This window comes from Stegostoma tigrinum, chromosome 5 (assembly GCF_030684315.1).
Source record: "Stegostoma tigrinum isolate sSteTig4 chromosome 5, sSteTig4.hap1, whole genome shotgun sequence".
Lineage (NCBI taxonomy): Eukaryota > Metazoa > Chordata > Chondrichthyes > Orectolobiformes > Stegostomatidae > Stegostoma > Stegostoma tigrinum.
Genome location: NC_081358.1, coordinates 96,159,222 through 96,173,990, shown reverse-complemented (window position 1 = coordinate 96,173,990; position 14,769 = coordinate 96,159,222). Strand labels below are relative to the sequence as shown.

At 43.0% G+C, this 14,769-nt stretch overlaps 1 protein-coding gene across 1 annotated transcript in view; it reads right to left on the bottom strand.

Annotated features, from left to right (window-relative positions):
- LOC125451648 (uncharacterized) overlaps positions 1-14,769 on the bottom strand; it is a 69,606-nt gene that overhangs the window by 24,451 nt on the left and 30,386 nt on the right. The window contains exons 2-3 of the mRNA XM_048529053.2: positions 5,710-14,052; positions 1,707-1,994 (exon numbers count right to left, since the gene is read on the bottom strand). Coding sequence (XP_048385010.2) covers positions 1,707-1,994; positions 5,710-14,052 — 8,631 coding nt within the window. The remainder of the gene's footprint in view (positions 1-1,706; positions 1,995-5,709; positions 14,053-14,769) is intronic.

The window sequence follows — 14,769 nt, the reverse complement described above, 5'->3', positions numbered from 1 at the left end:
ACTAATTTCAGTGTCATCCGCAAACTTACTAACCGTGCCTTCTATATCCTTATCCAAATCATTCATGTAAATGACAAACAGAGGACCCAGAACCAATTCTTGTGGAACACTGTTGGTCACAGGCCTCCAGTCTGAAAAGCAACACTCGACCATTACGCTGTCTCCTGCCACTAAGTCAAATACGTATCCATTTGGCAAGCTCATCCTGAATCCCATGTGACCTAATATTACGAACTGGTCCATCATGCAGAACCTTGTCAAAGGCTTTAGTGAAATCCAAATAAACAATGTCTACTGCTCTGCCATTAAATTTTTGATAACTTCCTCAAAATAAAACATAAATCAAGTTTGAGAGGCACGATTTCAAAACAATGCTGACTAACCCTAATCAATTTTTGCCTCTCAAAAATCTGATTTTTGTAATCACCTCCAACAATTTACCCATAACTGAAGCCAGACTCTCAGATCTATAGTTCCTTGGTTTCTCCTTGTAAGCTTTTTTAAGCGAAGGCGCAACATTAGCCACCCCAGTTACATCCTCTTAGTTACAGGTTTTGCAAATATTTCTTCAAGGGGTATTGTAATTTGCTCCCTTCCCGCAACATTCTGGGATACATTAGATCAGGTCCTGGAGATTTATGAACCTGTATACTCCCCATGATCTCCTGAACCACTCCTTCTGTAACATGAACTGTTGTAAAACATCAAAAAAAGTTTATTTCTCTGCGTTCTCTAGGCTCCATTTCTTTCTCCACAATAAAAACTGACACGAAACATACATTTAGTTTCTCTCCCATCTCCTGGGGTTCAACACAGAGACTACATCTCTGATCTTTAAGAGGCCCTACCCTCCTAATCTTGATCTTAATGTATATGTAGAATCCCTTTGGATTGTCCTTAACCTTATCTGCCAAATAGTATCTCATATCCCCCTTTGCTTTCCTGATTTCTCTTAAATCAATATAATGAGTGTAGGGGGTATTCTTAAGAGATATAATTGAACCAAGATTTTTTTCTTTCTTTACTAGAACCTCAATGTCTTTATGCATCCATTGTTCTTCATCTTACCAGACTTACCCTTCGATCTAACAGGAAGGAAGTGCCTCCGAACTCCCTTTGTAACCCTCACCAATTTTTCTACAAGTCTGTGCTGGAAAGTGGCCTTTCAGCCCATAGAATTCTAACAGCTAGTTCCAACAAGGTTACCTATCCATGGTACAGGGCAAAGAACATGCTGTCTCAGCTGTCAGGCCTGACATCCAGAGTTCAAAAGGTCAGTGGATGGAGAGATCGCAATTTTATCTTTTAAAAAGCAGACCCACTGAGCAGCTTGTGCCTGTCCAAATAACAGTCCCCTGGTTTGGTACAATTCTTCATTCCTAACACTGAAAAAAAAACCTGGAGCTGCTTCCATGGCCAAGGTGAGGTTAGGGAGCAGGTCCCAGCAGAGATTCTGCCTTGTTGGAAAACCCAAGCTGCTGTCCTCTTACTTATTGTCAAAAAGGAAGATCTTCATTGTTCTTATAGTTGACATAAAGCACAGCTAGGATATGGGCATCACCAATGTCTATTGCCCATTCCTACTTACAACAGAGAAGATGTAATACAAATCTTACTAGATATTTCAGACGGCAGACTAAGTCAGTCAAACTGGTGGAATCAGAATCACAAATAGAAGGTATCCTCTCCAGAAGGGTACTGGTTACCTTTGGAGACAGAGACAGTCTCATGTATCCTTTGCCTCATTGGGATCTGGGCGTCACTGGATTCTGTTTTAACAGGGGGGTCTTTCTGGGCAGAGATCCTGCTCTTGCCATCTCTCAATGGGATTGGGAATGGCAGCTCACTCTCACTGCAAGAGCTCGAATCTGACGGACTGAAAGTATGACGTGTCGGGTGATCGTGGTCAACATCAGATGACCTAGCTTCAGCCTGGATGGTGTGGAGATGGTCAATCCTGTGGCACTGCTCCAGCTGTGCAGACATCTGCAAGGCTACAAAAATAGTAGTTTCCATGATTTTGCTAAACAGAACAGAACAAACATTTTTATTACAACTTAGGCTAATTTACTTTTTAAACAAACATCGAGAAAGCACTGAAACGCAGGCCACAGGGCAAAACCCCACCAAGTTGAAAAGAGAAATTGGTGAGATGTGTCTTGACATTGTCCTAAAATATTCTTTGCAAAGAAGTCTATGAAATACTTATTGCATCTTAACTCCAAGAATCTCGCTCACGAAAATTCAACATGCTAACCATGCTTTTATTTCTTCATTGCTGGGTTCTCCAATTTGAAATTTGTAAGCCAGGACATTTGGAAAAGGCTAGTCTTGGAGGTTTGTACACCGAGCAGGTTCTCAACACTAAACACCAAAGATCTGCAGCAGCAAATTGAGATCAAGGCAAAATAGCAAGAATGTAAACTTAAAATGCAGTCTACCCTCACCTCAGAGTCAAAATGCTTGAGTCTCACTCCAGAGACAGGACATTCCAGTGAGGGAATACTACATTGTCAGAGCTATCATCTGCAATGAATTGATTCCATAATGTTACTTCGAAGAACAGCAGGTGATTTCTCCCCAATGTCTGAGTCAACAGGTATGTCTCATACAAAGTCAACAACTGATCATTTACTCCAGACTGGTCCCAAACATGTTCCTGTACACAGATAAAACAGTGTGGAGCTGGAAGAACACAGCTCCACACTTATCTGACTCCAGCATCTGCAGTTCTTACTATCCTTGTACACAGACTGCTGTAATTTAGGAAAACATAGCGAACTAAGAAAGACTTTAAAAAAATACTTTGCTGACTCTCTGAAATACTTAAAGGTAATTTATGAATATATAAAAAAAACATTGTAGGTGCTGGAAATGTTGAGCTGTGGGCCTGTGTTCATTAGAGGTAAGAATGAGATATGTGTTCTGAAAAGGCTTGACAGGGTACATACTGAAAAGGATGTTTCCCACCATCTAGAACCAGGGGGTAGAGGGAGTGTCCACAGTTGAGACAGAAACAAGCAGGAATTTCTTCTCTCAGGAGGGTTATTAGTCATTGGAATTCTCTTCTACAGAGTGCAGTGGAAGCTGGGTCATTGAATAAATTCAAGGCCAAATTAGACACAATCCTGATCAACCAGTGAGTCAAGGTTATAGCAGACTAACAGGAAAGTGGAGATCTTGCTCAATAATGGAGAATGTGTAATAGCAGAACCGGCTACACCCATGCTATCTGTTATGGCCTTATGATTTTATATAGTACGCACAAAGGATTTACAAGGTTAAAATGATTCAATACAGCTGATATGAAGGAAGCATAGAAGACACTGGATTCAAAGGGTGTGGACCTTAACAAGATTCCATTTTGTAATACGATGCTCCAGATTTATTGACAAAGTTGCTTCAATAGTTACATCACCGGTACCTACCCACCAATGGGAAAACATGGCATTGATATGTCCTGGCCACAAAAGCAGGGCAATTCTAACCCATCAATTGTAATGCATCAGCTAGTTCTCAAATCAGAGTAAAGGAAGAGATCATTGACTGTCTTATCAAGGAGCTTTTATACAACAGTAATCACTCAGTGATGCTCAGTTTGGGTTCAGCTCAGCCCACTTAGCTCTCAAACCCATATAGCCTTGGTCAAAGTCTGGACAAGTGAACTGTATTCTAAAGATGAGAGCTCACAGACTGCCCTTGACATTAAGGGCCCTGAACAAAACTGGAGTCAATGGGAATCCTCCCACTTGTTTAGCATTCTGTCACAAAAAGGAAGACGTAGTTGCAGGTTAATCATCTAACCCCAGGGAATCACTGCACAAGTTTCTGAGAGTAGTTTCCTAAATCTAAACATGTTCAGCTGCTCATCCAACAAAGTCTGAAATGGAGACGTTCGCTCACTAAATAATCACACAATATCCAGCACCATTCGAGATTTGTACGATATTGAGTGTTACTCTCCTAGTCACATACAATCCTGGCTCAGAATGATATTTGGCTGTGTTGGGTCGAAACCCTGGAACTCCCTCCCTAGCAGCACTGTAGATGTGTCTACACCATACAGAGTACAACGGTTCAAAACGACAGCTCAGCACCACCTTCTGAAGGGCAATGTGGGATGGACAACAGAGTAAGATTTTTAAGAGGTGGCATGTCAAGAAAGAAAGTTGATAAAAATTAGAGGCAAAAAAACCTAGACGGATAAGTTAGGGTGCAGAAAACCAAAATTCTGATCCCAGCCCCTGAAAGCACTGCCACGCATGCTGAATCAATTGATTTTTGCGCTAGGTAAGGAATACAGAGCCAAAAAAAGGGTAAATGAAGTTGAAATACTGATTAGTCATAATCTAACTAAATGGCAAAACTAACTGAAGAGAATTAACAGACTACTCCACATCCCACACTCCTACCAGTGTCCCTCCCTCAACCCTTACTGCAGGCCTCTGTACAGATGAGGTGCAGACTATGTCCAGGGATTGACAAGGAAAGCCATCATTTTAGGCAAGGTTCTTTCCGTGGCAGAATAAATAATATCAGTAATAATGGCACTTTTTAGAACAGCTTTATGTTTTTTTACACCCAATTTAAATCAAGTCCTGTTTTTACATAGCTAACAGCTGGGGTGAGCTAGCCTTGGGAATGAGGTGGGGAGCTGTCTTCTTTAACAGCTGCAATCCATTTGGTACACATCCATAATGCCAATATGGCAAAATTGGTTTTCCAGGATTTTGACTCAGTGACACTGAAGGAGCAGTAATGTTTCCAAGTCAGGTGGCGAGTGGCTTGAAGGGGAACTTACAGGTGGTGGTGGTGTTCCCAGGTGTCTGCTGCCCTTCTCCTTCAAGTTGGAAGTTACTGCAGATAGGAAATAAAATGTATGGTCTCGTCTAAGGATCTTAGGCAAATTTCTACAGTGCATCAGGTAGGTAGTATGCACTGCAGCTACTGAGGCAGTGACCGCAATGTAAATGAAACACAGTCATGATGCAATTCAGGGCTGCTCAAAATGGGGGCAGTCTTAAGCCGAAATGTTGGCATCACTAGCTCCTGGCTGGCCTGGAGTTCTAGCCAATTCGGAACAGCTGAGCTCCCACTTTGACAGCAAGGCCCTGCTCTCTCAGGCCTCCTACATCTACCCTATCACAATCCTCACTGACAGGTCACACAACTTTCAAATCATGTGGTCAACACTGGGGAAGCACCGATCCAACTGAATGACAGAACAGGGCTTGAGGGTCTAAAAACACCCAACTCGTGTTGCTACATCTGTTCATGCTTTATCACTGTGATACATGCCAGGAATTTGTACACAGGAAGCTCCCACAAGACAGAAAAAGTAAAATAAATCATGTTTTTAAAAAAGGAATTGATCGAGGATTATGTATTGATGAGCATACAGCAAAACATCTCTGCTCTTTTACAAACACCACAGTATTATTTAAGTTCAGCAAACTGGGCAGATCAGTTTAATATCACATCCTAAGGGTTGAGCCTCAGACATAACGTAATGCTTCCTCATAACAGAGTCACCACACAAGTCCTGGAGTCGTATTGGAACACACCCCCCACTTTCATGCAAAAGGACAATGTCAAGTGAACCAAACTAACACACTGAAATAATGACAAAAAAGCTTAATGTTGTTCAAAAATCAATAAAAATGCAAATGCATTTCAATTCTCATCTCGCACAGAACCGAAACTCCCTACCTGTTGCTTTCTCGCCCATATCCACTTCAGGCAGCTTAAACTCTTCATGATTTTTATCACTGGCTAATGGACTTGCAGTCATAACAGCCTGCGTTGAGAAAGTGTCTTGGTCCTGATGTCCTAAAGTTGGTTTACATGATGGGGAGGATGACACAGCAGAAAAGCAGTTGTTAGCCAGCTCAGGAGAGGTTGTGGCAGGAGCTTTATCTAAGGAGGGAAGGTCTAAAACAGAACAGATGGGCATTGGAGTAAAACCAAATTCTGTCATTGAAAATGCAGTAGGAATGTTACTCAATGTAGCATGAGGACATGCAGGAGATTTATCTGGAGGACTGCAAGATACATCAAGTAATGTATCAAATGTTGGTGTCTCTGCCTGTGAATGACCAATGGTGGCGAGATGCTCAGAATGATGTGAATTACCCAATTTTTTATCCTGAGTGTTGTTACCACTCACATCAAGTGAAGCATGGTGATAAATGTCAACCTTTTCTTCTCCATCATCACCCACCAAGCAGAGAGCTTTTTGAGGGGTGTCCAATGGTGCACTATTGTCTGCTTTGTTAGAGTATAACTGTTCACAGTTCTGAATGTCCACAGGAGCATCAGGTACAGTTTGCTCTACATCAGGACTGGAAAATGAATTTGCTTCTAAACCAGGAGCATCATGGGTAAGTGGCCAATTCAATCCTTCAGACTCCTGACATTGAGGCAAATCCAGCTCATCATTAGGTGGACCTTGGCCTACCTTTCCATCTTCTAAATCCTGAATGGTATCTTGTGCCACTTGACATACAGAAGAGTTGGATGAATCTACCTGAACTGGCTCTGATGAAACAGGATGGCCACAGATCTCAGCACCTTCTGATCTGAAAACCCCCGCTGTTGAGATACTGGACTCACCAGCAGGAATATCAACACCAGCTTCTGGTGCAAATTCTGAAACTCCAGATAATGACATTACCTCAGAAACCTCCTCAACTTCTAAAGTTGCTTCCTCAGCTAAATCATGGCTCCTCCCATAGCCTGAGCTTCCCATTTCAAAGTTTGACCCATCTGGTGTTTCACAAGTTGCATTTTGGTGAGTGGCATCAATGGTCACAATGCGATCATCAGAAGTATCTTGTTCAAATAGCTCCGCAACATCATTTGTCGAATTTCTAGAAGCCTCCAGACTTTCATCGGTTATTCCTTGTACATTCTCTAATAATTCCATGACAGAAGAGTTTGATCCTCTTTCAGAAACTGAGATCTCCAAGTCATAACAAGGTTTTGATGCAGTTGTACAGAGTTCCTGTTGATGATCACTCACTGCTGAAACTGGGCTCGAGAGCTCAGTTTGCGAATTGGTATCTGTTTGTTCTAAACTTAAATCCTCTGCTGATCCAGTGCTGAGACGTGGTGATATTGCAGAGAGTTCAGTATGACAGAAGTCAACGCTTGCTACAGATTCCAGAAGATCGGCATTAATGACTAGATTTTCTTCCACTTCAGATGCTGGGTTTACAATCTTCAATTGACAAGCATCATCTCTCAGTTGGTTATCGGAGAGTTCATTTTCTCCAGCATTTTTTGTTGATGCTGCCCCTGCAACTTCAAATGTACTAACGCCGCCACCTGGTGGAAGGGTGGAGGAATTTATTTGATCATCATCATCATTATTCGGACTCTTATCCAAGTTCACTATCATATTGTTATCGTTTTCCAGTACTGAATCAGAAATATTATTGGCAACTTGTGAATCATCTGTAACCTTGTCTGCACTATCCCTCAACATCAAGTCGACAGCATCAAGTTTATAAGCATTTCCTTCAGGTGAGCTGCTGGAGAACGTTACTTCATCAGTGATATGTGCGACAGACATATCCACTATCTCCACAACACAATTGTTTTGTGACCCATCAGTAAGCTTGTCTTCTTCACCTTCATAATCATTTATAAGGTTTTCATTAATTTCTTCTGACACAACATCTGCGATCTCCAAATTATTGGGTACATCATCCAAATTCCCACCATCTCCTGGTAACGTGTCCACAACCTCTGATTTACAAGCCTCAGATCCAGGTAACATATCCGAGAGCTCGGTTTCATCTACATCTGTTGCTTCACTAGAATCACATTGCAATTGTTTCCCAAATGTTGCCACCTGGGAACTATGATCTCTTGCCACTTCTGACGACCAAGGTGAGTTTTTTACAAATGTGTCTGAGCTTTCAGGGGCATCACCGATCTGTGAATCGCCTAACATCTTGTCTTCACATATCACTGAATCATTAGTCTCTGATTCAGAAGCAATCCCTAACAGATCGGCATTGTCTCCTAGTCCGCAATTGGAGATCTTCAACTGATCATCGGAATCCTCTTGTCGCTTACCCTTGGTGACCACTATAGGATTCACACACTCTGGGGTGATACTTGCAGTGGCTAGTTTGTCTGCATCCCCTTCTAAAGCAGCTTCTCCCATTCTTGTCACGGTCTTTGGTTGAAAGGAATTATCTTCTGATAAAACATCTATGACTTCTTCATTTTCGCCTGTGATGGTGGTTTTACAGATATCATCTTTAGGTATGGTGGGAGGAACTTCTGCTTGACTATCATTTCCTGCCACTTCATCTGCAATTGCTAATTTACCAGCATCATTCTCTGGCTGTATATCGGCAAGTTCCAACTGGCCAAAACCTTCAACTACCATATCTAAGATGTCTAATTTGAAAGCATTATCTTCGAGGAATGCATTTGATAGCTCCAGTTTCCTGTCATCTCTGACCACTGTCTCTACAGCTCTTGAATTAACAGAGCAATCTTCTGAGTTACTGTGAGAGAGCTCGAATTGATCATCATCTTTTGGCATCTGGTTTAAGAACTTACCAACAACATTCTCTGGTTTTAAAAGACCCAATTGATTGGTGTCGTCATTATCTGGTAAGCCATCTAAAGGCTGTGCTTGATCATTATTCACTTTCTGTATTGTATCTAAGCCTTTTAACTTACTAGTATCACTGTATTGTAGCATATCAGGAGATTCCATTTCCCAATCAGTACCTTCAGGTAGTGAACCAGGAAGTTCATTTGAAATATCATCCCCTTCAGATAGACTTTCCGAGTGTGTTAATGAAGGAGTGTCAGCTTCTGAGATAGAAGCTTTTAATTGGCCAGCAGAATTTCCAGTCTCAGCATCTGGAAGTGCTATCAAATCAATAAATTCCTGTGATGAGGAGGTATTTCTTAATAAAAGATTTGAACTTAACTCAGGATCAGACAAGTTGGATTGATCACTGCCAACTTTAGCTTCTACCTCAACGTGTTCTTGGCTGGCACTGGGGTAAACCACACTGTCACCTCTTGTCCCACCTTCAGCCAGTTGACCTCCAAATTCTTGATTTGGTCTCTCCAGCAACAGCTCAGAGTACCTGGTCACAGTGCCACTGCCCAATTCCCGAGTTAAGCCTGTGTCACTTTTTGTATCTTCTGTTACAGTCATGTCCTGTTGAGCACTTGCCTGAAAAGAAGGAACGTTTTCACTGACAGAATAGGAACTTTCCAAGGCTTCTGTCAATTCAGGACCTTTAACTGAGGACACATGCTCAGACAAGTCAGATTCACTGCTCATGTCATAATCTTCTGTTTCTGATGAGGAACTCAAGGATGCAGGTATTGGCTCACTGGCAAAATCGCCCAAGGCTTCCTTCATTAAAGTGTCCACTGGAATGATGTTCATCACCTCTTGTTCCACATTGTGAGGCTCATTATGTTGCTCCAGGTTATTTCCTTCAGGGTTGTTTTTTGATGCTCCAGCTATCTGTTCAGGACTTGTTGAACGGGAAAGGTTATTCAGCCCTGCATTTGTTACAGACAGGTCTACACCAGACAAGGAGAGAGATTCTTGTGTGGCCAACTCAGTATTTTCACCAAAGCTTTCAACATTGGTTGCACAGTCAGGCAAAGGCATGCCTGTGAATCCCAAAGCAATGATGTTTTTACATCCAATAGCTGGTTGACTTTCAGGTGATATTTCTGTAAAGACTTCAGCATTTTGTGCACACAAAGAATCATAACGCTCTTGGACAACATTGTCCTCAGAGGAGGACAGTTTGGAAGGAGACAGTGGCCTGAGATCTTCTCCATGATTATTTATAATTTGTGATCTGCTGAGAGAGGATAACCCAACAGTGTTTGCATTTTCTGGATCTGATTGGAAAGAATTGGCAAGGAAAGATTTTTGAGCGTCTTCGAGAGCTAGGTCATCACACGGGTACTGATTGTCAGTCTTTGTGAAAGCTGACATCAAATCTTCATTGATGTTGTCATCAGCATTAACAGAATCTATAGCTTTCCCAAGGACGTATTGATTAGTATCACATGACTGTTGTGCAGGGTCGACAGAATTGTTGCTTTCAGAATTTGATTCACTCGAACTGATATTTGGCAAGTCAGAATCACCAGGCAGATCAACAGGCAAGTTTAATGGCATTTCAGAATTGGGCCTTTTGCTCACACCATCTTCAGACCATACACTGGCAACTTGATAGCAGTAATCAAACTTATTCATGCCTTCCGGTAAATTAGAAGCCAGTTCAAAGTCAAGCTCATCTCTAGTAATGTCCTGGGTAGGAGTGGTATTTTTCAACTGGGAAGTGGGTCTTGAATTTGCTTCAGTCCGTTTGAGCTCTTTGGTAATTTGCAATGTTATTGTTGCTTCAGCACAGCTCTCTGATTGGACCTGACCAAAGATGGGGAGAAATTCCACCTCTGGGGACTGCCTTTCGCATGGGTCCGAGTCATGGGTCATCTGTTCAAAAGCTGACAATCCAGATGACAGATCATCACTGTCCGAATCAGTTGAACACATCTCATTTTCTTCAGCCTCTAGCATCATCTCTGAAAAACAGTCTTTTGCAGACCCAAACAATGATTTTTGCAGGGATACATCTGGTGCACCGGGAGAGGTCTGTGAAATGCATTTATCTTCAGACAATGTGTCTGTTTGTAAGGAATCCTTCTGTGAGACTGTGACATACACAGAAGCTTGCTGCTGAGAGATTTCTGTCATCAATTGTGCTTCACCTTTACTATCAAGGTCTGTGTCCTCCGGTTCTTTCCTACAAGTCTCCTGTGTTTCCATTTCAGCAGGAGGTGGCTCCTCATCATCAGCAACTGAATCAGATTCCTCTATTTGCAAAGATGTCATTTTACATGTCATACTAGCAGCACAGTAGGCTTCATATGCTCTAGAATCTGAAGAGGAGGTTGAAGATGACATTTCCGCCTCACTGTCACTTCCTGAATCAACCGATTCACCCTTTGACCCTTCAATCTGTAATTCAGTAACTCCCGAGAAGAGGGCATAGTGTTCTGGAGCAATTCTTTCATCTTCTCCCTCAAGAGATGCAGAAGCAGAAGATTCTGAAGTCGTATCTTGAAATGCAAAGGTTTCATCAATTCCTGTAGTGATAGAAGTCTCTGATAGAGAGTAAAGAAACGACACGGAACTGTCTTCCTCTTCATCTCCAACATTACAGTTACTGTCAATATGATCATCATTTGTATCAACATCACCAACATCCTCTGAAATGCTTTCCAGTTCTGTTTCTGTTGGGGGCACCTCAGACAATGAAGTAACTTCAATAGACTCTGCCTCAAAAATAATGCTGCCTCTAAAGGACAGCAGGGTTGCAGGTACCATTCTCTCATTACCAATTCCCACATCAACAACTTCGTAAGGAGACTGCGGTAACACAGAGGTCCCCACTTCACAACAGCTTGCGATGTTGGAGTCTTCAGGTGAACAGCTAACTTGTGTGGAGCTGTAATTTCCACTGGATGGTTCATCACTTGGAATGCAAACCTCAGTAGCTAAAGGCACAGATCTTTCAAGCTTACCTTCATCTACATAAGAACCATCGTACTCAGAATTACAAAGTGTATCAGACATCTTCCTGCACGACTCCAACTGTAGACTGGGTTGAGATGAAACTGAAGTTTCAAGTTTCAAATCAGGTTCTATCTTCAATTCCATGCCCTCTTTTTCACTGAAGGCGTTAGCATAATCTTCAACAAGCTCCTCAGAAGCAGCAAGAGGAGCACCATTAGTGACATCGCCACATGGTTTACTATAACCACATTGGTCCTCAGTTGAAAGCAAGTAGTTACCTATTGTGCAAATTATGCTATGCCCACTGTGACTTGATCCATGACCGGTATTTGCATCATCCTGCATTAGAGTGTCAAAATCCGAAGTCAGGCTCCTGTGTGTTGTTTCATCACAACTAGCATTATCATGCGATCCCACTGATATTGTGCTTTCGTCCTCAACTGGATCTTGAACAGGTTCAGTCTTATATTTCCCTGTACTTTCACCAATTTCTGTGCTTACATTTGGCATACACAGCCCTGTTGGGTCGTTTGCATTAGGGGGTACTACAGCTATTTCTTCCAGAGCTGCTTCAGTATTTTCGTAAGTTGATCCACCACGGGTGGAGCACCCACACTCCCTACTATATTCGGACTCCGAGTGGTCATCCTCTTGAGGAACAGATATTGGACTGATGGCAGAGGCTTCGTCAGGTCCTCCATGCAAAGCGATTGTAGCATTTTGCAATATTGGTTGTGCGTGCCGCAATTCTTGGTTAACGTTGCGGTCTATTGTGCAAGATTGTCGATTCATATCGTTTCCCTCAACTAACCTTGGCCCAGCACTTGAAATATCTTGATCTTGAAGATGTTCACTCTCCTGTTCATCTTCATCGTCTTCTTCACTGGTGTCAAGATTTTCACTATCAAACGCTAAAGGAGCAAGGTTATCTTGTGTTTCGGTAAGGCACCTTTCAGTCGGCTCTTCCACAGCAGTCCAAGTTTCTTCTTCAGATACACCAAAAGGAGAATCGCCAAGAGGCAACACTTGGTCAGACTGGTCTTCGTGGAGTTCCTCTGCAAACGCAGATAATGATTCCACATAGCACGCAGACACTTCCATTGTCTCAACCTCTGCCAGTAAGTTTGGAGAGCATGATGGCGAAGTGTTTGGGGTGCCAGACGATGTCCAGCTACCTCCTTCCGCAGTTCTATAAGATCCTGAGGGAGAGGTTGGTGGAGAGCAGATGCCCTCGCTGCCCTCACTCTCCAGGATTTCAATAGGCTCCTCGTGCAAGCTGAACTTTGAGTAAGAAAAATAATTTGGGGCACTGCATGCTGTCTTTATTGGACTTGATGGCGCTGAGAAAAAGAGGTCTGAATCAGTACTGCACATGTAGTCCACAGCACTGGGATACACAAACGATTCTTTGGTGGGTTCTGAATAACACAGGGGAATAGCAGTGTATCCGATGACTGTTACTTGATCCTGAGTTTGAGAAGGTTCAGCATTTTCAGCCCTTGATTCAGTGAGTAGGTGGAGATGATCAACAGCTACAGGCAGCTCAGGCTCTGTGTCTGAAATGGCCTGATGACCTAATGTTAGTGAAGCCTCAACACCACTGTTTATGATGTTGGAAGGATGGGCAGCAGAGGAAATGGTTTCCACAACGACTGGTTTCTCATCGTGTACTTCAAGTGAACCAAGATCCGTTTTGACAATGGGGGTAACTGTCTCAACAAGGGGCAACTGAAGTGACGTATCTGTTTCCGAGTCAGACAGATCCTGATCTCCCTCCCTTTTCAAACCAGTTGCTTCTGCCTCTCTGCTTACTTTGGTAGTTAGCAGTTGCATGTCCCCATCTGGCTCCTCCCTGGACAGGGTGTCCGTCTCCGAAGTGCTGCTCACCTCTGACTCTTCCAAGGACGTGCCCATGCTGGCCTCAGAACTATCTTGTCTCGATTCTACAACTGGGTCAGCAGTGGCAGGCAGGCCAGCCAGTCCAGGCTGGTTTCTTTCACCCGCTTCCTCTTTGGGTATCCCTGAGCTAATGTCTGCACTGAGGAGCTGTGCCCCATCAACAGCGTTGGCTACAAACACGGCTGCCCTTTCACTATCCAGGTCCACACTTTGCTGGGTGCCTTGTGTTTCACTTTCTGAAAGGCCTTCTTGGATGCAAGATGCTGCCGATGACGACGACTCGGGATACGAGCTATCCGCGTCCATGTCACAACTTGCTCCTTCAGGCTGAGGTCGGGTATCCTCGTCAGTTGGGCCTTTCTCTCCAAGGCTGTCAGATACATCACTGCTGCAATCCAACACTGGGCCAGCAGATGGCAGCTCGTTCGGTCCCATCCCCGTGTACCACGTTGAGCCACCCGAAAGCTGCATCAGGTACGAGGAGTCAGCTGTTGGAGAGGCCTGGGGTGAGGTTGGATCTTTAGGGGTGAGCATGCTGTGAGAAGAGCCACAGGAAACATCAGGGGAAATGTCTGCAGAATTAACAAAAGAAAAATAAAGAAGAATAAGCAGGTGAATTGCAAGCAGAACAGAACAAAAAAAAGTGGAGATAGGGAGAAACAACAAGAAAAAAAGTGAAGAGCAAAACAATCAGATTTTTGTTCATTTTATAGAATCTTACAGTACAGCAGCACATTTAGACAATCTCAACATTCCCAGCTCTATCACATTTGTCCCTCCTCAAACCCAAGATAGATTTGCAGGTCTATGGCCAAATCCCTTTTGAAAGTTACTGTCAAATCTTCTGTCATGTTTCATGCAGTGCATTCCAAACCTCAGTTGGAGGCATGAATTCAAATTCTCAGGAGATGTAAATGCATGCTCATCGTAGTGATTTAGTCAGGCCTTTATTATGACAGAACCATCTCCATAAACGTCAGCCCAGCTCCTCTGAAGAGTTAACTAGCCCAAATCAACCGTTTGCTCTGCCAGCAAGCCCAGCATTTTCTTATCCCATGGTCTTTGAATTTTCTACATCTCCTGTCAATACAGTAGATGGGAAAAGACTAAAGCCTCTGCTTTAAGAGTCTGCGACAAGGTGCCATGAATTTCAAACGATCGTCAAAAGACAGGAGAGGCAGACAATGAATATCTTTACAAAGGCTTGCTAGATCCCAAATGCTTTCCTAAAGCTTCGTAGAACCTACAGCGTTGTAACATGGATTGAATCCATCAACACCCAGGTCATT